We start from the raw sequence: 25,586 nt of genomic DNA on the forward strand, positions 1-25,586 counted from the left end.
TTTCTGTTGTTTTATTTTATTCTACCCAAGTTGAGTGTTTTCATATTAATGCACATTATATTACGTTATGCTCTGCTTACTGTCAATCACCTGACACCCCAGGAAGAAAGTCTCTCTGCCATGATGGAGTAACCCTTCACAACATGTCGCCTTACAAACTTATTTAGTGCATCTTTGTTAGCCAGGAGGACAGCAGTTAAATTAAAGTGTTATGTATTACATGTGACATGTATTGCAGAAGGATAGGGGGGAAATGTCAAACTCAATGTAGACAGCAGTAAATGAGCTATAACTAAATTAAACTGCTATTCTGCTTTTTTCAAACGGCTGTTTTTCGCAGCTCTCTTGCTGGAGGAGCAGCTCGTACAGTTTGTGGTGTAAATTGGCCCTGTAATTGAGTCCGTTTAAATCCATGTCCATGTCCTTGAGCAGCTAGATCATTTTCTATAGTGTGACTGACATAACATGCTTGTATCTACAAGGACATCACTGCATATCGATTTTTATGGAGTGATGCTACTGTACCAGCTGGATTTATTCGTTAGAGAGTCATTAGTTGGGTTTCCATCCACCTGTTTCTATGTGAGAAATTTCAAATTGCGCATTAAAATCCTGAGTGGAACACCAGAAAATTCTATAAAACCCTTGAATATCGCAACAAAAAAAAATCACGCTTGAGGCAGGCGGAAAAGTAATGTGTATCGATAAAAGGAAGTGCGATAAATGCAGTGGAAACAGCTTTAGCGAATCTGTAACTAAACTCCATTTAAAAACATGTAGTTTTAACGGAGGAAGACAGCAGGATTGCAGGTGACTCACACCCAGAACTGATGTTTTATTCACTTACAGTAAAGTTCTCTGTGGATTATATATATGCCGAATTGAAGAGTGGCGTCTGGTAATACATTTTACATACCTCTGTATAATCAAGAACCGTTCAATTAATATGTGATGTTCTTCATAGCGAGACACGTTTAAAGTTAGCAGAGGCAGACAGCAGTCCATCATGATTTCCTCCACTTCAGTCTGAATATCAGGCTAGGATGTTTTCTCTTTGCCTCCCATTTATTCAGAGAACGGGTTAATTTCCCTCGTTTGAGGGATTGACTGGCATCTGGCCATGTTTTAATCACGTCAATAGACTACTTGCACAACTCCACTACTTCCTGAAATGAGTAGGGCATTTGGTTTCCTGTCCTACACTATTGGATGAACTGATTAATGTCAGGTGTGCCTGACTGCTGCAGTCACAACAACAGTTATCAGGCACACCTGATTAATCAGTTCATCCAATAGTGTAGGACAGGAAACCAAGATGCCCTACTCATTTCAGGAAGTAGTGGAGTTGTGCAAGTAGTCTATTGAACCTCCTCTTCACCATTCCTGATATTACGCATAACGGTAGTGGATGGAAACATGCATAATATCGCATTTTCTTTTGCCGACTTTCTGAAAATTCGATTACAAGTTGCGATACCTTTGAATGGAAACCCAGCTATTGAGTGTAAGCTGGACATCAGCAGAAGATTAAGGTGCAAATACTCTTGGAATATAAAGTATTGTGATCCTTACATATTATGAAGAATAAATAAATAACATTTTGCAAAAAAAAATTGTCATTTTTGCACAATCTGCCCTGCTGCCGACCCTTACGCCACAGCTTACTGTACATTACTGGTTGTACTGTTGAGAGTGTTGTATTTGTTGCTGCAAAGGGAGAGGCAAAGAAAGGAAGTGAACAGCATATCAACCTCTGTCCTTTATATTCATACTATTCATACATCATTATGCTAATAATAATAATAATAATAATAATTATAATAATTATGTAAGGTATGTTCCTGAAGCATAACCTACAATAACATAACAACAATAATAAATATAGGCGCAAGCGGGAATACCAGGGGTTCAAGCCTATTGCCCCTGAAGGGCTTGAATATCTGTACCTTGAATAACTGTATCTGTATCTGTCAGCAGTTGACCTGGGTGGATCGATCTCTTCTAAAACAGTGTACGGTAGTCATCTGTAGGTCAGCAGTTGTTGACCTGGGCAAATGTCATGCAGTTGAGCAAAGTCAGCAATAGAAAAACATGGAAGGGTGATGGTGATGATGTCACAATGCCCTAAAAGGGCCTGCGAAGGCCTAAAAACAAAATATCGCTGTAGTATTGTGGGCGGATTCTTTTTTTTCCCTGAAGCATCTAATAACAACCAATATCTGTCATTGGGCCAAATTTCAGGTCTCTGCGATGTAACAACTCACGGGAATTTGCGTCGCAGCTGATGAGGAAAAATTAAAATCAGAGCAAAAACAATAGGGGTTAGCCCCTTCTGGGCTTGAACCCCTAATAATAATAATAATAATATATATTTTTTTACACAAATATCAGTTCTTTGTTATGGCAGCCGGCTGGCAGCCGAAAGGCCACCTTCAGCTGGGAGCACCAACTGAAGATTGCTGCCACTGCTAATCATGATATGAAATTTTCATACCGCTATAGCATCTAATTTGACTGGATTTTATTAATTAATTTATTTAGTTTTTATCTGTCGTCGTAGGGCAGACTGTGAGTGATCTGACTGGAGTGTGTGCTGTCTTTTCCTGGGCTTGTGACCCAGGCAGACATACGGCATGTCCCAATCAGTCAAGGAACAGCAGACACACAGCACGTCCTGACTCCTGATCAGTCAGGGAACAGACACACAGCACGTCCTGATCAGTCAGGGAACAGACACACAGCACGTCCTGATCAGTCAGGGAACAGACACACAACATGTCCTGATCAGTCAGGGAACAGACACACAGCACGTCCAGATCAGTCAGGGAACAGACACACAACACGTCCTGATCAGTCAGGGAACAGACACACAGCACGTCCAGATCAGCCAGGGAACAGACACACAACACGTCCTGATCAGTCAGGGAACAGACACACAGCACGTCCAGATCAGTCAGGGAACAGACACACAGCACGTCCAGATCAGTCAGGGAACAGACACACAGCACGTCCTGATCAGTCAGGGAACAGACACACAGCATATCCCAATCAGTCAGGGAACAGCGTGGGTTGAATGACTCCAGTCAATTGTGTCAGATGAGCAGAGACGTCCAGCTAGCTCCTGTGTGGCTCATGTCAGGCTGGCGGACCCTTAGGGAATGGGGGAAGGGGTGGCAGGAGGACACTGGTCTAGGATCAGCACACTTCTGCTGGGGAGGTATTAACACGCTCCCCTGACTGGTGATGTGGTTAGAATGGGTCAGGTGGCTTGCCTGGCTGCCTGGCTGCATTGCCAGCTCTAGTGCTGAGAGAGAGACACATTCTCAATCTGTGGTCCGGCTCTGACCCATCTGACCACACTGATGGGACGTTATTTTGCTGTTTCTCTCCCAAGATTTGGGGTTTCACCACAACTCGAAATGTAATAGTGGGCGATGCGATGCAGCCATTTATATAAAGTAAACAGTATAGACTGTGGCCATTAGTTGTAGGAGTATTTGAGCAGACATTAAACAGATAAATCTATATTTCTTCAAAATAGAGATCTAACATGGTTCCATATGTAGAAAATGAATAAAACAAAGTCACTTGATAGTACTCGATATCTTTTAAATGTTTATTGTGCTTTCTATGTATGTTCCTCATAGCGAGGTTAGTGGTTAAACTGGTTATTACACCAGTACAGATAATGGACTGCACCCTATATAACAATTGCGGAAGAAAGCCAAATTATAATTGTTGACAATGAAATCCTAGCCGTTGGAATGACAGCCGTTGGGATGTGATAGAGTAATGCTTCTGGCTGCATCATTCTCATCCGGTCCCGGAAAAACCTGTATTGGTTCTGTGGGTGTGATGCGTGTTGTTACTTGTTTCTTTATCTTGTTGTTGTATCTGTGTCTTTCTGTCTCTCATCAGGTCAGCCTTCAGTGTCTTGAGAATTTCCTGTGTCTCTTCCACTGCGCGCGGCATCTCCACAGCCACGGCACCAAGGATGCACTGAAGTTCTGGTAGGTCTCCTCTCATCTACTATTATTGATCATTGGAGCAGCACCTCCTGGATTGGACCGGTAAATGAGAAGACTCGCGTCTCAGCAACATCCAGTATATTAGTGTTTTTTTACTCACCATAAAACGTATTCCTGTTGAAGTTAGACTTGATCTTCGGCAGACAATGCAATCAATAATCTTCTCAATTCAAACCTGTGAGGGTGGTGAGTTAAAATCAAACTTGTGTTTTGTCGTTTGGAAGATTTTCGCCCAAAAACATTGTGTGATGTGGGTTTGAGGTGCTATCAACACCCACGGTTTGTTTCCATCGGTCCTGCCCACAGTGGAAAACTTGACTCTGCTGCATTCTTTTGCAGTTGGTTCATTTAGGGTCACACGCCCCTAATTCCAAGCAGATTTGGGGTATAAACGAAAGTTACGTGAATGTGCAAATAGCTTGTTTGTGTGGAGGGGAGTCAAAACAAATCCAGTGCAGATAATCATGATTGTGTTTACAGCAGTCAAGTAAGTGGTCCTTTCCTGCAGTTAGTTTTGATTACATAATCAGGCCTAACAACCCGCACTGCAGCTTGCTTGGAAGAGGCACGAGACACGCATTTTCAAGCGGTCATGTCATGGTCTGATGATGATTTGGTTCGCATCCAACTTTGCATGGCATTTATTAGGCGTACCAGCCCAAATGCTCCAGAGGGTGAATAAAGCACTCGTCCAAAATATGCCTGGAGTGAACTTAATCTTCTTAATCTCTTGATTTACTTGCACCGTTCTGGTTCAAGTCATTGTGTGTTGAGCTGTGTAATTGGCTGGAATGATGTCAAACAGGAACAGTAAATACATGTCTATGCTTGCTTGTGCATCGTTGGTGTGTCCTTGAATGTTGTCTTTTTAATAGGAGACAGAAACAGATATTTCCTTTGTTGTTTGCCCACACAGAAAGGCATAGCGCGGACCAAAGCTAGCATAAATACACAATAATCGGTCAGAGAAAAAACATTACATTTGGGTTCTGCAGGAGAAAGATGTCTTTTGTGCAGCAGGGTGGTTGCATGTAAAACATTATCTCTGGTAAGTTGGTAAACCAATTCCTTTGAAGGTCCTTGAAATACCTCTACTGATTAGAGTCCACCTGTGGCTGTGGGTTCAACATTATTTTGAATAAAACATATACAGTCTGTTTTATGTAAGGTCCCACAGATGACCGAGACAGAGGTGTGAAGATGCATAGATCTGGGGAAGATATTAAAACAATTTCTAAAGTGCTGCTGGTACTTGGACAAAAACACAGTAGGCTGAGGCTCCATCATTAGAAAATGGTAAAAAATATGGAACTACACAGAGCTGGTGGTGGTTAGGGCTGGGTATTGGTTCAAATTTCAAGAATCGATTCGATTCCGATTCACAAGGTTGCGAATCGATTAATCCCGATTCGATTAGATTCCGATTCGATTAATTTCAATATCGATTTGGTTAGTGATACCAAAACATGTTTTTTGAGCTGTAACCTGAATTACATGACTGTCCAGTTATGTAACACAGGGGTTCCCAACCTTTTTTGCGCCAAGTAGATACATGGGGGAAAAAAGTTGCGGACCGGTTGTCAATTTTAATGGTTTTAGTTACACATATATTTACTCACCAGGAGGTGACAAAGGGCAAATAACAGCCTTTTCATCTGTCAATAAAGACACTTTCACAATTATGCACAGTGATTTGATTTCAGCCTATATAATTTCTAAAAGTAGATATTAATGATCAAACATTTCCATTTATGTAGCCTACAGTATTTATGTTTTTGTTTCAACTACAAACATAAATCAACGTCAACTTGAAACTGTGTTTCAACTACTACACACAGCATAATACAGTATTTTAGCCTGTCTATTAAAAAAAAAGAAAAGAAAAAAAACTACCCACCACTCTGACAGAACTACCGTACACAGTTCCTTGCCTGTGAGATGACAGATCTTTCCAGAAGGACAAGAGTCAGTGCAGCACTTCTCAACTCTGATGTATGACAGAGTGGCCTGAAGGGGGAACAACTCTTGAGGGGGACAACATATGGCAGCCACCTGCAGCTTGGAAAAATGCTAATCAAAGACTGTGATAACGCAAAAGAATTTTGTAGTCTGATTAAATGAAAAAATAACTCTGTAGCCCTGATGCAAAGTGCTATGTCTGTCAGAAAGCAGGCACAGCGCTCATCACCTACCTGACACATCCCTTCTGTGAAGCATGGTGGTGGCAGCATCATGTGCTGGGGGCTTTTCAGCAGCAGGGTCTGGTAGACTTGTAAAGATAGTCAGGAGGAGGAGAAGAAGGTTAAACCTGTGTGTAGACAGAGCTAAATTATTCTGCTACGTTTCTGCCAACACAGTAGTGAAGATCTAGCCACAAACACATTCTTGAGGAGAACCTGCTACGCTAAAGAGCGTAGATTAGGCCAACTACAGTATCTCTGTACCAACAGGACAGCCAGATGGACACTTGGAATGGCTTCAGAAGAAAAGTATTAAAAATGCAGAAGTGGTCCAGCCAATTTGACCAAGCTTGAGAAAACCTGCAAGTAGCTAGCAACAGCCGTAGTAAATGGGAGAAAATCCCCAAGTCCAGATGTTTCAAGCTGTGGAATGCTTACTTAAATTAGACATTTCTGCATTTTCAATACATTTTACAATAACATTTCAAAATGATTTTTTCCCACATCATCATTATGGGGTGTTTTGTGTAGATGGTTGACCCCAGAAAATCACACCTTTTTGTATTCAGGCTGCAACACCACAAAATGAAAGAGACATTTAGAAAAAGTCAATGGGGTTGAATACATTCTGATATATCATTTGAAAGCATCATATTTCTCCCAACCCTGAGCTCATAGTCTGTGTTAGAGACACTATCCAAGATGAAGCCTGAGCTCATAGTCTGTGTTAGAGACTGTATCCAAGATGAAGCCTGGTCTGTTTGATCAAACCCTGAGTCTGTGTTAGAGACTGTATCCAAGATGAAGCCTGGTCTGTTTGATCAAAGCCCGTCTGTCAACAGTGTTTCTCTTTCAACATTCAGTGGTTTCTGCGTTTAGCACATACAGCCTGCCATGGCCAACACAATGCACACCATAGCTACTAGTTTCATAAACCAACCCTAAGCTAGGAAGGAGTGCATTAAGATGGTTTCATGAGTGTGGTGAGTGAGATGATCTGTGGTCACTCTGTCATACAGTTCTTAAGCCAGTTTATCACCAGAGTTTCCTTTGGTCTTGTCGGTCTTACCTACATTTTATGCCACTGCAAAAAATGAATGTGCAGGAGAGATTAAGAACAACCACAATCTTGTGACTATTTGCATAGGGATACATTCAGACGTGTAGGCTCGCGCTGCTCTCCGATAGCATGTCCAAGCCTCTTAGCTGTGCCGCTGAACTCTGACCTAAATAAGCGCCACTCAAGTCAATTGGAAACGGACACACACGTCTCCCCCAAACAAAAGCTGAATTGAGAAGGTGAGCTTGAACTTCAGCTAAATAAATAAATAAATAAAATTGATTGATTGATTGATTTTCATTTTCACGAGGCTGATACTTCTTCTTCGAGTCCGTAGCAATCTCAGATGTCGTTCTGCCAATATCGGGCACAGGCCACAGCTGATGGGGAAGGTTCTGCCAGGTCTTCTGGACTGCACTGGGGGGCATCAGCACATTCCAGTAGGTGGGACATTGTCTGCACTGATCCACATCTGCACGTGTCTTCTGTTGTATAGTTCCAGGCTTTCGTCAGTGCTTTGCACCTCCCCTGTTCTACACGCAGTCTATTAAGGGACTTCCAGGTTGTCCAGCCTAGATCGTGGCCACTAGCGAGGCTTTCTGTTGGTGTAATTCCTCTCTCCAACCATTCGAGAGCTCGTGTGTTGTAGCTTTGCCATTCATCTTCCCAGATGTTGGCCCTTGCTGCTTCTTTGGTTGTCTGGAGGGGCAGAACTGTCTTCACAAAGCTGGCTCTGGATCGGAGCCTCCGTGGGGGTGCTACATGGCCATGTAAGGGGTGTCTAGTGTCTGTCTCCTGTGTTCTCCGTTCATCTTGAGCGATACCCAGTCGTCTGATGTGCGGAGGGGAGATGCCGGCTAGCGCATACAAGCACGGGACAGGTGTTGTCTTGACACAGCCCGTGATGATGCGGCAGGTGTCATTCAAGGCTGTGTCCACCAGTTTGGTATGACGTGATCGGCTCCAGCTTGAGCAGGCATACTCTGCTGTAGAGAAGCACAGGGCCATGGCAGTTGCACGGATTGTTGTTGGATCCGCGCCCCACTTGGAGTTCACTAGTTTGCGTAGGATGTTGTTACGGGTGTTGACCTTGGCTTTGGTGTTCTCCAGGTGTTTCTTGAAGGAGAGTGTCCTGTCGAGTGTAACTCCAAGATACATGGGATGCGTGTGGTTGGACAGTTTATGGCCGTCCCAGGTGACGCTCAGTTCTTTCTTTGCGTCTCGGTTCCTCAGGTGGAAGCTGCAGAGTTGGGTTTTTGATGGGTTGGGTTTCAGGTGGTTGTTATTGTAATAGCTTGACATATCTTAGAGGGCACTTTAAAGGACAGACTCAATCTTCTGGAAGTCTACTTGTTGGGTGGTGATGCAGAGGTCATCTGCGTAGATGAAACGCTGGCATTCTAGGGGTAATGGCTGGTCGTTAGTATATATGTTGAACAGGAGGGGGGCCAGTACGCTACCTTGGGGGAGGCCGTTCTTTTGGGCTTTCCATTTGCTCCTCTGGTCATTCAGTTGAACATAGAAGCGCCTGTTGTTGAGGAGGCTTTTGATGACTTGGCACAGATTCAGGTCACCAGTCATGTCCAGTAGTTTCCTGACCATTGCACGGTGTTGGACAGTGTCATATGCAGCAGTGAGGTCTATGAAAGCTGCTCCAGTTATTTGTTTTCCTTCAAACCCATCCTCTATGTGTTGGGTGAGGTTGAGTAGCTGTCCAGCACAGGAGCGGCCAGGACGGAAACCAGCTTGGTCTTTCGTCAGCTTGGTGTCTATGAGTGGCATGAGGCGTTGGAGTAGCAGCCTCTCATAGAGCTTGTAGGTGATGCAGAGGAGGGAAATGGGTCGGTAGCTCTTTGGGGATGATGGGTCTTTGCCGGGTTTAGGAATTGCAACCACTTTGGCCTTTCTCCAGACAGGAGGGATGGTTTTCTGTGCCATGCATGTGTTCAGCATCTCTAGGAGCCATGTCTTTGCGTTAGGTCCCAGGTGCTGTATCATTTCTGCCAGTATGTCATCAATCCCTGCTGCTTTTCCGGGTTTCAACTTTCCCATTGCAGTTTCGGTTCTTCTATGTCGAAGGGTTTGGTGAGAGGGCTGGCTGGTTGTGGCTGGTCGGATACCACTGTGCGATGGTGTTCTCCTGTGGGTCGGCGGCGGAGTTGGTTGCGGCCATTGGCCACCAGCTGTGTTGCAACCGAGTTTGCTGTGACCATTGTGATTATGGGTGGTGTTGTGCGGTCTTCGCCAAGACGGCGGATTGTGACCCATGCCTTCCTGCTGTTGTTTCTCATGTTTGTGTTCTCTATCATTTCCTTCCAGACTTTCCTTCGTTCTTCCCCAACTTCACTGATCAGGGTCTCTCCGAGTTCCATGGTGGTGGAGGAGAAGGGGTCTTTATTATATCCCTCATAGTAGGCTTTCAGCAGGTCGCTGGATGTTTCTGATAGCCCAGGAATATACTGTGTCTGACATCCTCTGGGTATGTGACGTCTGGCTGACCTTTTCACCAGGTCTGTGAAGTTGGAGTAGTTGTTGGGAAATGGTGGTATGTTAGATATAGAGTGCTCTATCTCCTGTTGGAATGACAGCCAGTCAGCTTTCCGTAGGTTGAACCTCCTGCGGAATGGGACGGTGGTTGCTTGGAGAGCAGATCTAACAGTGATGGCAATTGGCCGGTGCTGGGTATGGGGGATAGGGTCCAGGACTTCCTTCTCAGTTCTGGATGCGATGTCACTGCTTACACAGACGAGGTCAGGGTTATATCCTCGTTTCCATCTGGCACTGTGGAAGGATTTGGGGAGTTTGGCGTCATGGATCAGGGTCAGGTGTTTAGACTCAAGCCAGGTTTCAACTTCATCTCCATCTTGATTGTTGTTCTCATAACCCCATGATGTACTGTGGGCATTGAAGTCGCCGATGCTGATGTGGAATCTTCTCTTGCATCTTTCAGGTAGTTCTGTGTATAGAAAAGGTGTTGCAGGTGGTTTATAGACTGATGTGACAGAGACATTTGGGAGGACAACCGTGATGGTTTCCATGTGCCCTTCCGTAGTGTGGGTCCAGACTTCCTCAATCTTGAGGTTTGGTCTGCTGAAAACAGCTGATCCATACTGTCTGTGTCTGATCTCAGCGACCAGTTTCATTCCAGGGATGGTGGGACGGTGTTGTGCAGGGCCGATGTGGGTTTCCTGCATGCAGAGTAGGTCGAAGCGATTGACCATCTTTGCCAGTATCTCTGCTTTGCATCCGGAGAAACCCTCGATGTTGATTGAGACGACTGACAGTGCGGGTCCAGAGAGAGGCAGGTGTCTGTGACGCTGTCGGGATCCGGCAGGCATCTTCATCGTTTGATTGCGCAGGTATTTATACAGAGATTGGCCTACTGGTATTATCAGATTATATCCTCTTGGATGTATATCTCATTCACCAGCGTTTCCCAGGCTGCACCACGGGGAGGTTTCTGTATCCGCAGCCCAGGCTGATACTAAGCTTCGTTGTTTCGGGAGATACGGTTCAGTATCAGTTTTGCATTGAGATGTAGATTCAGTTGTTGGCGCATTTCTATGAGTGTAGCATTTCGTATCACCAATGAGTTTGTATTCCAAATCAATTGGGAACTGATCGTTGAACCAAATGTGTGCATGTATACTGTATATATTATTCATTATGTCAAATTATTCTTAAAAGATCTAAGCTAAGTACGGTAACTGTTATCTAGAGATAGCAGAAACAGTAATGTTATTATCAATATAAGGAACATTTGAAAATAGGCTTTGTATGATATTGAAATAATGAAGAATAGGATTACTGATGAGCAGTATTGTTAAGGAGAATTCAAATAGGAAACTGAATTGATAAAAAATCCCCAGAATATGAAATATAGGTGAGTAGTTAAATCTGAGATATAGACTCACTCATGGTGGCGCAGGGGTCTGCACTAGACAAAACACATAGCCTATACCTTAATAACTTAGTTTGCTGTATTCTTTTAAAAATTCTTGTAGAATATAGACTACTCTGCTGTAACAGTCCTACTGTAGCACTTTGCTCTTCAAAGTAGGTCTAGCAGATAGGGCTGTGAATCTTCACTGGCCTCACGATTCGATTCGATTACGATTCAGAGGGCTACGATTGGATTGGATTGCGATTATCGATGCATCTTAAATCGATGCATCACTTTTTTTCCCCAATACATGATTTATTTTTTCTCACTTTCTTTTTTCTCACTGTGTGGCTACTTTTAAAATAAAAGTGCATTTGGAATTGCATTGTATTATGATCCATAATTAAAATAAACAACTGCATGTACTTCCATTATATTTTATTTGATTATTATTATTTTTATTATTATTATTATTATTTTTTTAATAATCGATTTTTGACATTTGTGAATCGATGCAGAATCGTGGACGTCCGCATCGCGATGCATCTTATAATCGATTATTTTTGACACCCCTACTAGCAGACTAGCACCCCGGTTATTGCAGATGTTACCGGGTCGTTGTAGTGGAGAATATGAGGCGAGTTATTGTGAATGCGGCTTGGAAGCCTGGGGTCTTGCAGAGGGCATTGGCGGTTTCTCTGTATTCCCAAGGCCAGTCCCTGCGCATGTGACATCACATGCTTTCATGTGATGCGCTGATCTGCTGCGAATCTGGAAAGGTTCCATTTGAAATTCCAATTTAATGGCATTTGTGCTGCAGGCACAGAACAGAAAATGCAGTCAGTCGCCCTGTGAGGAGGTATGCGGCCTCAGCCAGTAGTGCTGCAGTTCAGCTTGGATCATACCCAGCCAGATGTATGGAAGGAAAGTGTTTGGGCCGCTAATATTTGGTAAGATAAATGGTAACTATGCAACAGAGGCTTTTGTCACAATTTTTTTATTTTTTTTATGTGTTTTTACTTAGCGACTGTGTGATGGAATCAGATGAGGCCATATATTGAGGGTGTGTCTTGAGATTTGTGTTGACACTTGACTGTGATTTGGGTTTCTCCTGTGAAGTGGGTGTGTGTGTTGTTGCCTAACTGGCTGAATGGAGAGAGGTGTGAGGATGGAGGAGTGTGTGTATTGTCTCTTGTTGAGATAGACAGTTGTAATAAGTCGACGTTTGGAGGAACACATGGTTGACGCTCGCATAATATAACTTGCATGGAGGCAACTTTTTAACGACTACGACTCCACATGACAGATTAACGATCACTCATACACATGTCATATGAATTGCAATGAGCTTTAACTAACTTGGGTGAATGTCGTTTTTCTTATTGCGATGGTCTTTGTTCTAATTGGCCTGAAAGTTAGCATCATATTGACAATGTATTTGTATTTTTTTTTTATCATAATATAATAAATAATCTCATATTTATTTATAATTCAATTATTTGTGTCTTTGTTAGAATTCTCGCATTTCCATCACACTTGCCCTAACAGATTGTTGTTACATGTGGTCTTTTACCTTGAGTTAGTTGAGCATAAGAGTGGAGGGTGACACTGGTGAGACACTTTTCACAGGGTCACACATTTGTTAATTACAGATAAAATACCAACAGACTTTAATATTAATAATGTGTGATCATCACTAAACAAATGTTGCCGCCATTTCTGTAATATTGTTTGATTTTCTTTTATATGCATGTAGTATCATTGGAAAAGTGCACTTGTTTTGTTTAATCTAAGACTGAGATTGAGGTCACTGCTGGTGCTCCCGGAAGTGATCCTGTCCCCGTACTCTCTGGTTAACTTCTTCTTTAACTTCTTTGTTGGTTTGTTTTGTTTTCTCCTCATGAAGGCTAATATCGTCATTGTACGCAGAATTTTGTGTATATAAACCTGCTACACATTCCAGTACATTCCAGCATACCAAAACATTCCCTATTCTGAACCACTTCCCATTTTAAGAGGTTTGGTTAACATGCATGTCGTGCAGTGACTGAAATTCTGAAAAGCAGTCTTATGATCTGTTTGTAAATGTCTTCCCCCTCCTCCTCGCTCGTGCAGCTCAGACATGAGTGGGGCCAGTAACACTCTGGCCAGGGAGTTCCTGACCGATGTGCATCAGCTGTGCAGCGCGGTGGCCCAGAGGGCGGAGGCCCGCGACGAGGACGAGGAGGAGAGTCACATGGTGGCACTGGGCGAGTACCTGGTCCGGGGGCGGGGCTTCCTGTTGCTCAGCACCCTGGACTCCATCATTGACCAGGTGAGATTCTTAAATGCAACAAAACGATTTTCATAATATATCCGACAGATATTTAAAAATTCAGCCATTCAATATGAGCTCAACAAATTCAAATTTCATTCTCTTTCCACAAAATGTTACTTTGCAGACAGGGATTGCAACAGAAACACAACGAAAGCACATAAAAACAAATGTATCATATACAGGCAAACGTCAAATGATGAGACCAGAGAGTGAGTTAATGTCTACAGCTGCACAATAAAAAGTCACTCTTCAGTGCAAAATACAAAGTTGTAATGCATGCACAAGATGCTATCATAACTCCTGCTAACTTGTAGCAGGTCTATTGTCCACTAAATGGTTGTTCTACGTGGAATTCTCGGCTTGTTTGAGTTGACTCGCAAAGGGCGTCAACTCAAACTGTCCATTAGGGGAAGGAACCAAGGCAGGAAGAATGACAGTAGCCTTCCTAACCACATGTCTGTTAAAGATTTTGTAGTGTTATCTCTTGATTCATTTAGCAGTGGTGCAATAATACCACAGCGACTAAGTTACACCACTGCTAGACGAATTGTCAAATTAAAATTATCTTTGTAATTTAGTGAGTTTATTATGATTAAAAAAATTGCACTACTACAGCTTCAACTTGAAACATAACTTGAACAGCAACAGATATGGAACAAAACTAGATTTATCCCCCCGAGCACCACAGCTGCATGCAATTGCAGAGGAAACATTGATTTGTGCCGGTGTCACACCAAACCCAAACAACGGGTTGGCTGTTATTTTTTTATTACATATTAGATTTGTCAGAAGTTACAATTGCAGAATTACAATATACTGTATATTGTAGTATAGTGTACTGTATGAACTAAAAGTCCAAGAAATGTGCCTTTAAATCCACCACAAGATGTATAATAAAACGGGATCACAGTCACACAACAAACAAGAATTGAGACCACAGTAATGTCACTTTGATTTAGCATTGAACAGCAATGGCTCCTACAGATTTGATGTTGATATAGATATTGATGGAAAGGCCACGTAGGGCGATGGCAGTCATTCTATTTCTTAACCCCACCGTTTGTCTATGTGTGACAGTGAGTTGTAAGCATGCTATTTAGGTGACCATGTTAAATGCTAGGAATGGCTTCGTCCACACAGGCAGGTATTGTTCCCTCTTAACTGGGACCATGCTCTGACTGTCCCCACTGTCTTCTCTGCCTACACATGGACTTGACCACCAGAGGACCAGGGCATGGACCAGTGTGGTACACTACAGTGCACCCAGTGTGTTCATTTGTTGATATGTGTAGAAAAATCTGTTCTGTGGAAATGGCCAGTACAGATTTGGGTAGAAATATATGTGTCGCTGCTGTTGCCAGTTTCAATTAGGGCGGACTCGTTAAATAAGATTGTCATTTTGACAAGGAATCAATCAGCCATGCCTGCCTTTTGGATCTGGTGTCATAATTGATTATCTCATAAAAGGCACTCCGCTAGGCTCCAAAGGGAGAGATCAAAGCTGTGTCCTCTTGGAAGTCAGATTCATTGGCCTGCTGTCTCATTAGCATTCAGACTTTTGCTGATCTACATTTTTCAAATCTGGTGGCAAAGTCTAGAAGAATGCACATCTCTCCAGCCCTTTAGTCACACCTGAGTCAAACACGCAGACGTATCTAGCAGGTAACGAACATGATGGCAAGAAAATCTGTCAGTAAAGCATGCAAATCAGTTAGAGGATATATGCAAATCTGAAAATAATGGTTTGGGTGATGCCTTGCGGTTCTCGAGCCATTTTCAGAAATGAGTGCTGCTCGCTTGCTTTAGTTGCTTATTATGAGCAAATATTGCTTATGCCATCTTTTAATAAAGTATGTCATCCTCTGACTCGAAGTAGCAAACGCATTAGAATGAAAAATTGCAATATGATGGATGTTAATATCTTTGAGCTCATTTCACACGCATTATTGTCTCTTTCAACAACAGCCTTGAGTTGAGAGGTTTAATACATTCACGTGGGATTGTGCGAGCACCAGCTCCAGCTGTGTGTCATTATTACACTTGTGATCTGAGATGATGGAGTCAGGCCTTTGTACTGTATGAAGAGTCAGCCAGGGCCAGATAGAGCCTTTGTTCTCAAACATTTTTTGTAGATGGGATACTGTAAGAACCTTTTTTTATAGACGGTTTTCACCAGAGCGCAACCCCACAGCACTTCCTTTTTCTCAGCATTCGGCAAACTGCAGAAATATTCACTCGACATCGTTACTTTTGTTTTCGCCGCTCAGCTGTATAGACGGTTTTCACGGAATGGTCAGTCCTGCACTTGAATGTTTTTTTTTCTTTTATGTCCATAACAAACACTGCAACAGGAAGTGAGCGGGGGTTCAATTTAGAATGTTTTTGTTGTCAAGTTAAAACCGTCTATAGCAAAAGATGGTTTCTAATTATACGTTTATATAATTAGATTGTGTCTATAACAACAAGTGTTTGAATTTTTTAATAAATTCTACGTCCCGAGGTGAGTTGAACGTCAATTATAGCCACCAATTGGCCACAAAATGGCATGATAATCCCACTTCTAACGTGTCTGCTAACAGCATCACATCACACTATGTGTGAATATGTTTCAGAGCACATATGCATTAAAGAGCACGAGTGAAAGTGAGCATGAGCGAGCTTGTTAGCTTATTCATCCAGGCTTTGTTCCACTTGCACTCTGACTCTAACCACAGGTTCTGGCAATGATAGGATGACTCAGGGCCATCTCACCATACCTTCCTGGAAGTCAGGTGGACAAAACACACTGTCATTCTTCCACACAAAATACCTGTGGTCATGAAAAAAAAAGCAATACTGGGATATATACTCTGTGTGTGTGTGTGTGTGTGTGTGTGTGTGTGTGTGTGTGTGTCTGTGTGTCTGTGTGTCTGTGTGTGTGTGTGTGTGTGTGTGTGTGTGTGTGTGTGTGTGTGTGTGTGTGTTAACGCCTGTATATATGTCATTTTGGTGGTCTTCTTGCAGTCCGGCCAGTTGATTGTTTTTAATTCACACATGAAGGAGCAGATTCTCTCCCTGCTGTGAGGAATGCTCTGGATAGCAGTGGGATCCTCGAGCTCCAGGAACTTCATTCAGGGAAAAGCTGTCGTGCAGATGCTATATTGCTGACACTGGCCGGAGCATTTGCATTGAAAATCAAGAAAACCTATCCATGGCATTATCTATGGTCATGATGAAAGTCCTGGAAATAGATTATGCAAATTTAACTCTTCTCCGGGGCTCAAAAATTTTTTGGAAAATGAAAAAACAAAATCAAATCTGAACCCTAAGTGACACAGGGGATAACTTTTGACAAAGAAACTAATTCTGAAGGAATGGAAGTCCTCCTCTCCCCCTTCTTTTCAGCTGTGGCTGACAGACATGGTCTCAATTATACGTATAGAGAGACTCGGGTTCCAGAGGACTAATTCATTGAGGACATTTTTAGTGATCTGGGACCCGTTCCTGATCTATTTTGATGAGGCTAGAAATGACAATTGACTTACGCGGCCGATTTCTTTTGGACCACTTGTAGTGGATCCCATCCCATTTTTTTGTAAGCACATAAGCATTTTGCGTGACTGGTAGCACCATTTTGTAATGTTGAATGTATGTACATTATATATATTTTTTTATAATTTTTTCCTGTTCTTGTTCTTCATGTTCTGAAAACGTAAAATAAAATATATATATAAAAAAAATCTGAACCCTACGTGATGATAGCTCTTTAGTGAAAGTAGCGAAAAGCAGCTGTGACTTTACTTTTGAGAACTGTGTTGAGTCTGGACCGGTCTGGACCGGAGTACGTCTTGGTAGGAGTGTCACGATGTGACATGAAGGTGTGAAGGAAGGGCGAGAGGAGGGAGAGGTTCCTAGATAACCTCAGTGTGGTTTGGCTCGTCTCTCAGGAGCTGACCTGCCGGGAGGAGCTGCTCACCTTGCTGCTGTCTCTGCTGCCACTGGTCTGGAAAATCCCTGTGCAGGAGGAAAAAGCCCCAGGTCAGTACCCGAAAAATATACATCTATTGCTTGTTAAAGTTAATGGTGTGTGTGTGGATCTGCTCCACCAACAGCACACGCGTCAAACCTCCCAGCTGTAACGACGTGACTACTCTCTGGCCTTTAACTAATGATAACGATTTCCATATTTCACCTCGTCAGTGTAAAAGCTCAGTCCTGCATAGCAAACTATAATAATGTCAGAAAAACAGTCATGCAGACTGCATTTCATAGACCAGTAATGTACTCTATTTGTTATTTATTTGTTTGTTTCCATTGTTAATGTAAAAAAAAATACAGTATTGTTTGCATAATACATCAACAATTATTAGCGTAAAACAGGGGTGGGCAGTTTTTTCCCCCCGAGGGCCATACTGACTTACATCAAGTAAGCGAAGGGCCACACATTGGAGATCATACGTGCCAACACTCCTGATTTTTGCAGGAGTCTCCCTATTTTTAACCCTCTCTCCCGCTGTGATTGGTAATTTTTTGTTAATCTCCTGATATAATACTGATACAAATCCAACGGCTGTAGCAGATGAGATTTATTAACATAATTCTGCCTTTTTATTCAGTTTTTGGGGGTCGTTTTGTTTTTCTTTGAGGACCTTGGGGGCCAGATGGAGATGGTCCAGGGGCCACGTCCGGCCCTGTGGCCGCATTTTGCCCCCATGTATGGCGTAAATGCGTCATCTCACCATTAGAGTTGATGCACTGCCATTACGCTCATTGCTTCTGACTGTGAACAGTGTTTGTGTGGTGCGATTATCAAATGACCATTTTTTTTTAATGATGTTGTATTTGACTTGATGCACACTGCACACATTGTGCCCCCCCCTGCTCATTTTCAGATGGGTGTTGTTCACCATTTGAATCCATGGTCACCATTTTGTTTGTAAAGCGTAGTGTGACAAACAAGCAGGCACACAAAGGAGACTGGTGGGTCTAGTGGCCACTGGCCAGTGACCCTAGGATGACACGGGTATTTAGTGTAGGAGTGCTAATCCAAGCTAACATGAACCCGAGACATTTTCACTTTAATGAATTTCTTCATGCGTTCACTGGATGTGTTTTTAACAAACAGGGATTAGCTGCTCTCATGTAAATGAGCTTTACGTTACTTATCTTACACCTTCAGCGTTTTCCCTAACATTATAAGGCTGAGGCGCGGCAGCACCCAAACTCTTTTGGGCACCACCTGAGCCAAATTAATGCAAAATCAATACTAGTGGACCACTAGTTTACTATACTAGTTTTTTCTTCTTCTTTTTTTTTGTTGCTTTTTGAGTGTTTTGAGTTGTTCATTTATGATCTGCTCTGGCTTTTCCAAATGTTTGTACACAGATATGGTAATAATAATAATGGTCTAAAATGACATGAATTTGCTGCTTCTTCTTTTTTACGTAAAGGTTTTCTACCCCCTAACCCCACATGCCCAGCACCACAGCACCTACCCTTCAGAAAGCCAGGGAAAACCCTGAACCTTCAAAATTTCTATTTCGTCAATGGTTTGAAAGTTTATCTGGCTGGTGTTAAGAATTGCATATTAAATCTCAAGTCCTAAAATGTGACATTAACAGACATGAACCCGGTGTGACTTGACGGTACACAATATGAATTAGGTGTGATTTAAATTGTGATCATTTATTCTTTAAGATGAAGAGGAACAAATATTTTCAGCCCATGTAGGTGGTGAAATTTGTGTGGTGACTTCTAAACTCATTATTGGTACGAGTGACTGATTAAAGACTGAGTGACTTACTGATGAATTTGAATCTCAATTCTCATTGACATGATGAGTTAGAGTATTATTTAGGAACTGAGAACTGATAGAAATTGTTAAAAGAGAACCAAAACTGGAGTATCTCTAGAACAACAACAACCTTGCCCTACTTTGCCCGCACGCACGCACACACACACACACACACACACACACACACACACACACACACACACACACACACACACACACACACACACACACAAAACTCCATTTCCTCCTTTAATTTGTTTAGATTTGTATTTGTTTATTAATTTTAAGTAGGACTTAAAAGAGCCACAACTACCCATAAAGGAGCCGCATGTGGCTCTAGAGCCTCGGGTTGAGCATCACTGCTCTAGAATAACCCACCACGAGCTGACAGATGTTATTGTGTGTTGGCAGATTTCACCCTGCCTTCCCTGCTGGAAGTCTTCCTTAGCCGAGAGGTGAAGGCCATCCCTCTCAGAGCAGGACAGAAGCCCGGCACAGATGCACAGAACTCTGGGAAGAGGTCTCACGTTGGCAGCGGCTCCTGGAAGTCACGGAGGTCGCGCAGGACGGCTCAGAGATACTCTGTGAAGGATGCTCGCAAGTCCCAGCTTTCTACCTCCGATTCAGACGCCAACTTGGAAGACAAAGCTGCCCCGGGCGGCGCAAGGAGCCGAAGATCACATGGCTCCACCATCCGAGTGAGCTGTCAACATCATCGTTCAGAAGCCCCCCCACAGTTACCGTCCACCGTCACCCCAGAAACCATGAGTGCACCGTACCCCCATCCCCGAGCCCCAGGCTCCCAGACACTGGACACTGAAACCCTGACAGACCCAGCTGCTATGTCAATTTTCAACCGTATGGAGAACTCGCCCTTTGACCTCTGCCACGTGTTGCTTTCCCTACTGGAGAAGGTGTGTAAATTTGACATGAGCATCAACCACAACCCCGGCCTGGCTGTCAGCGTAGTACCCACCCTCACTGAGATCCTGACTGAGTTTGGAGATTGCTGTGGCCCAGGGGGAGGAGGAGGGGCAGGGGCGGAGGAGCTGGCTGGAGGCTGGACGGAGGAGCCCATCGCCCTGGTCCAGAGGATGCTGCTACGCACCATCTTGCACCTGATGTCCGTGGACGTGAGTCAGAGTGAAACCCTCCCAGATAGCCTGAGACGCAGCCTGACCGATCTGCTCAGAGCCACCCTTAAGATCCGCAGCTGCCTAGACAGGCAGGCGAACCCTTTCGCTCCTCGGCACAAGAAGACCCTGCAGGAGGTCCAGGATGACTTCTCTTTCTCCCGCTATCGCCACAGGGCCCTGCTGCTGCCAGAGCTTCTGGAGGGGGTGCTACAGGTGCTGCTGGGTTGCCTGCAGGCCTCCACCCCCAACCCCTTCTTCTTTAGCCAGGCTCTGGAGCTCATCCACGAGTTTGTGCAGCACCGCGGCCTGGAGCTGTTTGAGGCCACGGTGCTGCGGCTGGAGGGGCTCGGCAGGGCCAGGGACTCCGAGGTGGGAGGGGAGGCCTCGGAGAGGCTGCGCGGTCTCATCGCGGGCGTCCTCAAGATCATCAGCGCGGTCAAGAAAGCCAAGTCTGAGCAGCTGCATCAGTCTGTGTGCGCCCGGCGACGCCACCGTCGCTGCGAATATTCCCACTTCCTGCATCACCACAGAGACCTCTCCGGTCTGCCCGTCTCCGCGTTCAAGCTGGCCGCTCGACGCAACCCCTTCGAAGAGGAGGGGGAAGGCAAGGAGGGGATGGAGGGCGATGGCGTGCACTACCCCGAGCGCTGCTGCTGCCTGGCTGCCTGTGCACACCAATGCCTGCGGCTGCTGCAGCGCCTCTCTCCCAGTGGGCCGGCGGTTCTGCAGGTCCTGGCCGGGGTGCAGGCTGTCGGGATCTGCTGCTGCATGGACCCCCGCTCAGTGGTGGGACCTCTGCTGCACGCCTTCCAAGCGCCGGGTCTGCGCAGTTACCAAGCCCACGTTCTGAGTGTCCTGAGCAGGCTGATCCTGGACCAGCTCGGCGGGGGGCAACCTTCGGAGAAGGCCAAGCTGGCCTCCTGTAACATCTGCACTCTGGACAGCAGCCAGCTGCCGGGCCTGGAGGAGACGCTACAGCACGGGGAGCCTTCGGTCGCCTCCCCCAGCCTGTCGTACCGATCCCAGGGCATTCTGCCGAGCGGAGGGGGGGCGGAGGACATGCTGTGGAAGTGGGACGCCCTGGAGGCCTACCAGGAGCTGGTGTTTGGCGAGGACTGGCAGCTGAGTCAGCAGATAGCTGGCCACGTGTGCCATCTGACCCTGCGGGGCAATGCTGTGGTGCAGTGGCAGCTCTACACACACATCTTCAACCCCGTGCTGCAGCGAGGGGTGGAGCTGGCTCACCATGCCCAGCAGCTGGGGGTCTCCACTGTCTGCACTCAGGTCTGCAGCTACCACACCCAATGCCTGCCTGTGGAGGTGTTACTCATATACCTACAGACATTACCTGCACTCCTCAAGTCAAGGTGAGCTCTTCTCTGTCTGTTTAAAATGTGTTTTTGCTAATTTTCCTTATGATCATCTCTTTCTTGTTTTGTGGTAATTTTGTCAGTCTTTCAGGGTTTTGCATAATATAGCATTAGACTGCATTTTAGTCTGTTACTTGCTAAAAAAAAAAGATTAGATTTTGTTTTGTAGCTAGCAGCTACGCATCTTCATATCTAAACAATTTATCAGTTCTTGGCAAGTAAATGTCCATTAATAAACTACACGTTTACAGCCAGCAGACTATGATCTGTCTCTGTGCACAACTGATAGGTTGTTTGTTTGGAGAGCCGAGAGGGGTGGAGTCTGATAGCCTGTCAGTGGTTGAAGCCACACACAAAAAAACACCCACACCCACACCCTGACCTGATATTATTTCATGTCAAACCCCAGCTCAAGCAGATTGTATGTCCAGTAGCCCTTTTTTTCCCCTTGTCACTTTTTAGTTAAAAAATAACTGACAAAATAATTTGTCTAATCATTGTTTGAATTTCACGGCATCCAGCTTTGTCATGTAGAATTGGATATTGATTATATTGTCAGAATTTATGTAATGAGTTGCTCTGACATGAAAGAAAATATAATCAGCCAGGTTGGACACCTAATCCGATCCACGCCGACATTGTTTGTCATCAGATCTGTCTCTCCAAGTCATTGCTAATTGATGCTATTCAATTATTTATCACAGCCTTTGTGAACCGAGCGAGATGGAAGATTGACTGTTTATGTAACATGGGTTATAGATACAGTCGTCTCCGGTAAAAGCAGGTCAAAATAGGTAGAGATTTAACAAAATGCTAGCCGCAAATTTACATAATATGAATATAATTTTAGCATGATTACAATCAAAAGAATATAGAGTTCCTCGGTTTTAGACATGCAATCCGGTTGATTTCCTCCTTAAAATGCAGAATGTGTTTTCTGCTCTCTGCAGGCGTTGACAGGCTTTCTAGTTCTTTCCAGCTGTGATGTTTCATCTAAACCCTTTCAAAAGACACGTTTCCCTTTCACTGGATTTCTTTAAGTCCTCATGACTATGCAACAGGGACATTACACACATCCCATATTCAGATCAGTCTCACATTCAGAGATAATCAGCTGTACTCATTCATCCATGAACCTCTGTCACACCTGAATTATAACTGTTCCCCTATTTCTATTCTCAATGTTTGGTTCAAACACCAAGCTAACGATGCTGCAGTGCACAGTCAGGTTGCAGTAGACGTTTGCACACGTGTGCTGCTGTGCATGCTTAAAACCTGTAACTCACTCAGTTGCAAACCATACACGTGGAAGCCCCTGATAGATTTAACAGTACACTTGATGTTTGCGACAGCGCGCGTTTGTGTTTGCTAAGCAAGCCCTTGGGTGGTATTGTTTTTTTTAAATTAAAGTATGCATGGAAATTTCAAATGATTTCCACAGATCATTACACTATTCAAATGAATAGTTAACCTCAAACTGAAAATGCTGTCATTATCTACCACCCCCATGTCAATTGAAACGCCATTCAAGGTTCAACGATTGAATCAACAAATCTAACAGAATAGTAATTTTTAAACATCCATTTGATACATTGTATGCCCTTGATTGAAAAGGATGCACCCATTTGCCAACAGCAACGGAGAAAAGACATTGACCTTGATAATCTGGAGTTTCTGGAGACTAAAGCTACCAAGCTGCTGCTTATTATGACCACTAATACTTTTCACAGACCAATAAATTGTCTCTCTCTTTTTCGTTGTTTCATGTCGATAATTTGCTAGGTAAAGTAGCTGGACGTTATCTGTGATCTTGCTTGGTTCTTCATCTTTGCTGATTGGTCCACATTGTATAGTAATTCTCACACATTCTGCATCACAGAATCCACCTAATTTTTCAAATGAGAGCAATAACTATGCAGGCTAATGGCCAATCCTCCTTATGTGCTTGGACACGAATGAAGAGAGGAAATGTCTGAAAGAGAGGAGTTAGTAAACGTTACACCAAATTCAATGAAGGTAGACGACGTAAGCATTTGGATTAGGGGGATATTCCACAGGAAAGGGATTAAGACAATCGATTGTTAATCTATTGTGCAATAAACTATTATATGCAGTGAGGGAGACTGAAGCTTCAGCTAAATGTCTGTTTCTCAAAAGATCGGTTTGTCATGCCTATGCCTAGATTAAAGTGAAACACGTTTGTTTATATTCCTCAGCTGATAATGTCACTACAATTTTGAGTCGTTTTTTTTTACCAAATATTCCTCTGACCTTGGTGGCTCAGAATTTATGCAATATTCCTTTGAAGTAATTTCCCCCCACACTCTGCTAAAGAGGATTTTATTATTTATCCTTGCCTCAATACTGTCTGTAATCTGTTATAAACACATTTAAAATAACTTCACATCTACCTGCTTTTTTATTAATCCCTCCCTTGGAGTACAAATTCATAGCTGTATTCTTCCTGATCGTAATGCTTGTATCAATTAATATTATTTTGCACTAATTGGTGACACTTCTATTCATTGGAAAGTGGGACTTATCAGTTGCTTATTGTGATGACTGATTGTAATGTTTGATTTCTCTTTATATTCGGCTTTGCTCCGGCTTAGTTCTTGATGTGTTCTGTTGCAGGGTGATCCGAGACCTTTTCATCAGCTGCAACGGGCTGAACCAGGTGACTGAGCTCATCTACCTGGACCAGACGCGCTCCTGGGCCTTGAAGGTGTTTGAGACCCTGATTCTGGGCATCGGAGACCCGCACGCCGACGGAGTGCTTCAAGAGCTGGAGAGCGCCGATGCCCAAGAAAGAGAGGCTATCTTGGGCCTCGCTGAGGAGCTGGGGTCCCGGGGGGCCGGAGAGGGCCCGCAGAGCCTCAGCAAGTTCTACGAAGGCCTAAAGGAGGCGTGCCCCCGTCGCAGGAGCCGGACCGGGCCCGGGGCCGCACCGGGTCGCGGCCGGGCGGAGACCCACCTCAACACCATCAACCTCTTCCTGTGCGTGGCCTTCCTCTGCGTCAGCAAGGAGGCCGACTCGGACCGCGACTCGGCCAACGACTCCGAGGACACGTCGGGTTACGACAGCACGGCCAGCGAGCCCCTGGGCGGGCGGCTGCCGTGCCTGTCCCCGGACAGCGTGGCGCTGCCCTCCAAAGAGCAGGTGCGTCGGGCCGCGGACGTCTGGTCGGTGTGTCGTTGGATCTACCTGTCCAGCCCGGTGTTCCAGAGGCAGTTTTTCAAACTGGGCGGCCTGGACGTGTGTTCGCGCCTCATGGCCATGGTCATCCAGAAGCTCACCTGGAAGACCAAGGACGGGAAAGCCAAGAAGAAGAGGGACGGTAAGGGCAAGGCCAGCCCGTCGAACCCCGAGTCCCCGGCGCCGGCCCCCTCTCCCGCCGAGCCCGGCTCTACCTCACTGGGCCCGGAGGAGACGACCCACCACGACACGGCAGACCCGCTCAGCACCACCGGCCCGGCTGAGGGACGGACCAAAGATCCTGCCAAGAAGCTCGAGGAGGAGTGGCCACTGCAAAGTATTCGTCTCCTCGAGGCCCTGTTGGCCATTTGTCTGCACAGCGCCAACTCGGCCCTGCAGAGGATCGAGCCTGAACTATCCTTCCAGGTGTGTCATTACATACTGTGCCCAACCTCATATAACGCTCAACCACAAGAATCGACCGCAAAATCCAGCTTCTACCCCAGCCTCATTTGATGTATTCTCGTCTCCCTTCGTCTACAGCTGCAGTCGGTGGAGGAGACCCTGTGCGAGGTGAGAGACCAGCTCTCTCGCTCGGGGGTGGTGAACTCTGACCTCGCCGTGCCGCTGTTTGACTCTCTGC

At 44.7% G+C, this 25,586-nt stretch overlaps 1 protein-coding gene across 1 annotated transcript in view; it reads left to right on the plus strand.

Moving 5' to 3' along the window:
- Nucleotides 1-25,586, plus strand: part of lyst (lysosomal trafficking regulator) — a gene marked incomplete at its 5' end in the record, with an annotated part of 75,467 nt that overhangs the window by 11,024 nt on the left and 38,857 nt on the right. Inside the window, 6 exons of the mRNA XM_083658634.1 lie at nucleotides 3,919-4,010; nucleotides 13,267-13,465; nucleotides 17,395-17,485; nucleotides 19,653-21,744; nucleotides 24,382-25,369; nucleotides 25,487-25,586. The exon at nucleotides 25,487-25,586 is cut by the window's right edge and continues 62 nt beyond it. Of these exons, the coding sequence (XP_083514760.1) occupies nucleotides 3,919-4,010; nucleotides 13,267-13,465; nucleotides 17,395-17,485; nucleotides 19,653-21,744; nucleotides 24,382-25,369; nucleotides 25,487-25,586 (3,562 nt within the window). The remainder of the gene's footprint in view (nucleotides 1-3,918; nucleotides 4,011-13,266; nucleotides 13,466-17,394; nucleotides 17,486-19,652; nucleotides 21,745-24,381; nucleotides 25,370-25,486) is intronic.

Source organism: Poromitra crassiceps (assembly GCF_964638095.1).
Source record: "Poromitra crassiceps genome assembly, chromosome: 22".
NCBI classification, from domain to species: Eukaryota; Metazoa; Chordata; class Actinopteri; order Beryciformes; family Melamphaidae; genus Poromitra; species Poromitra crassiceps.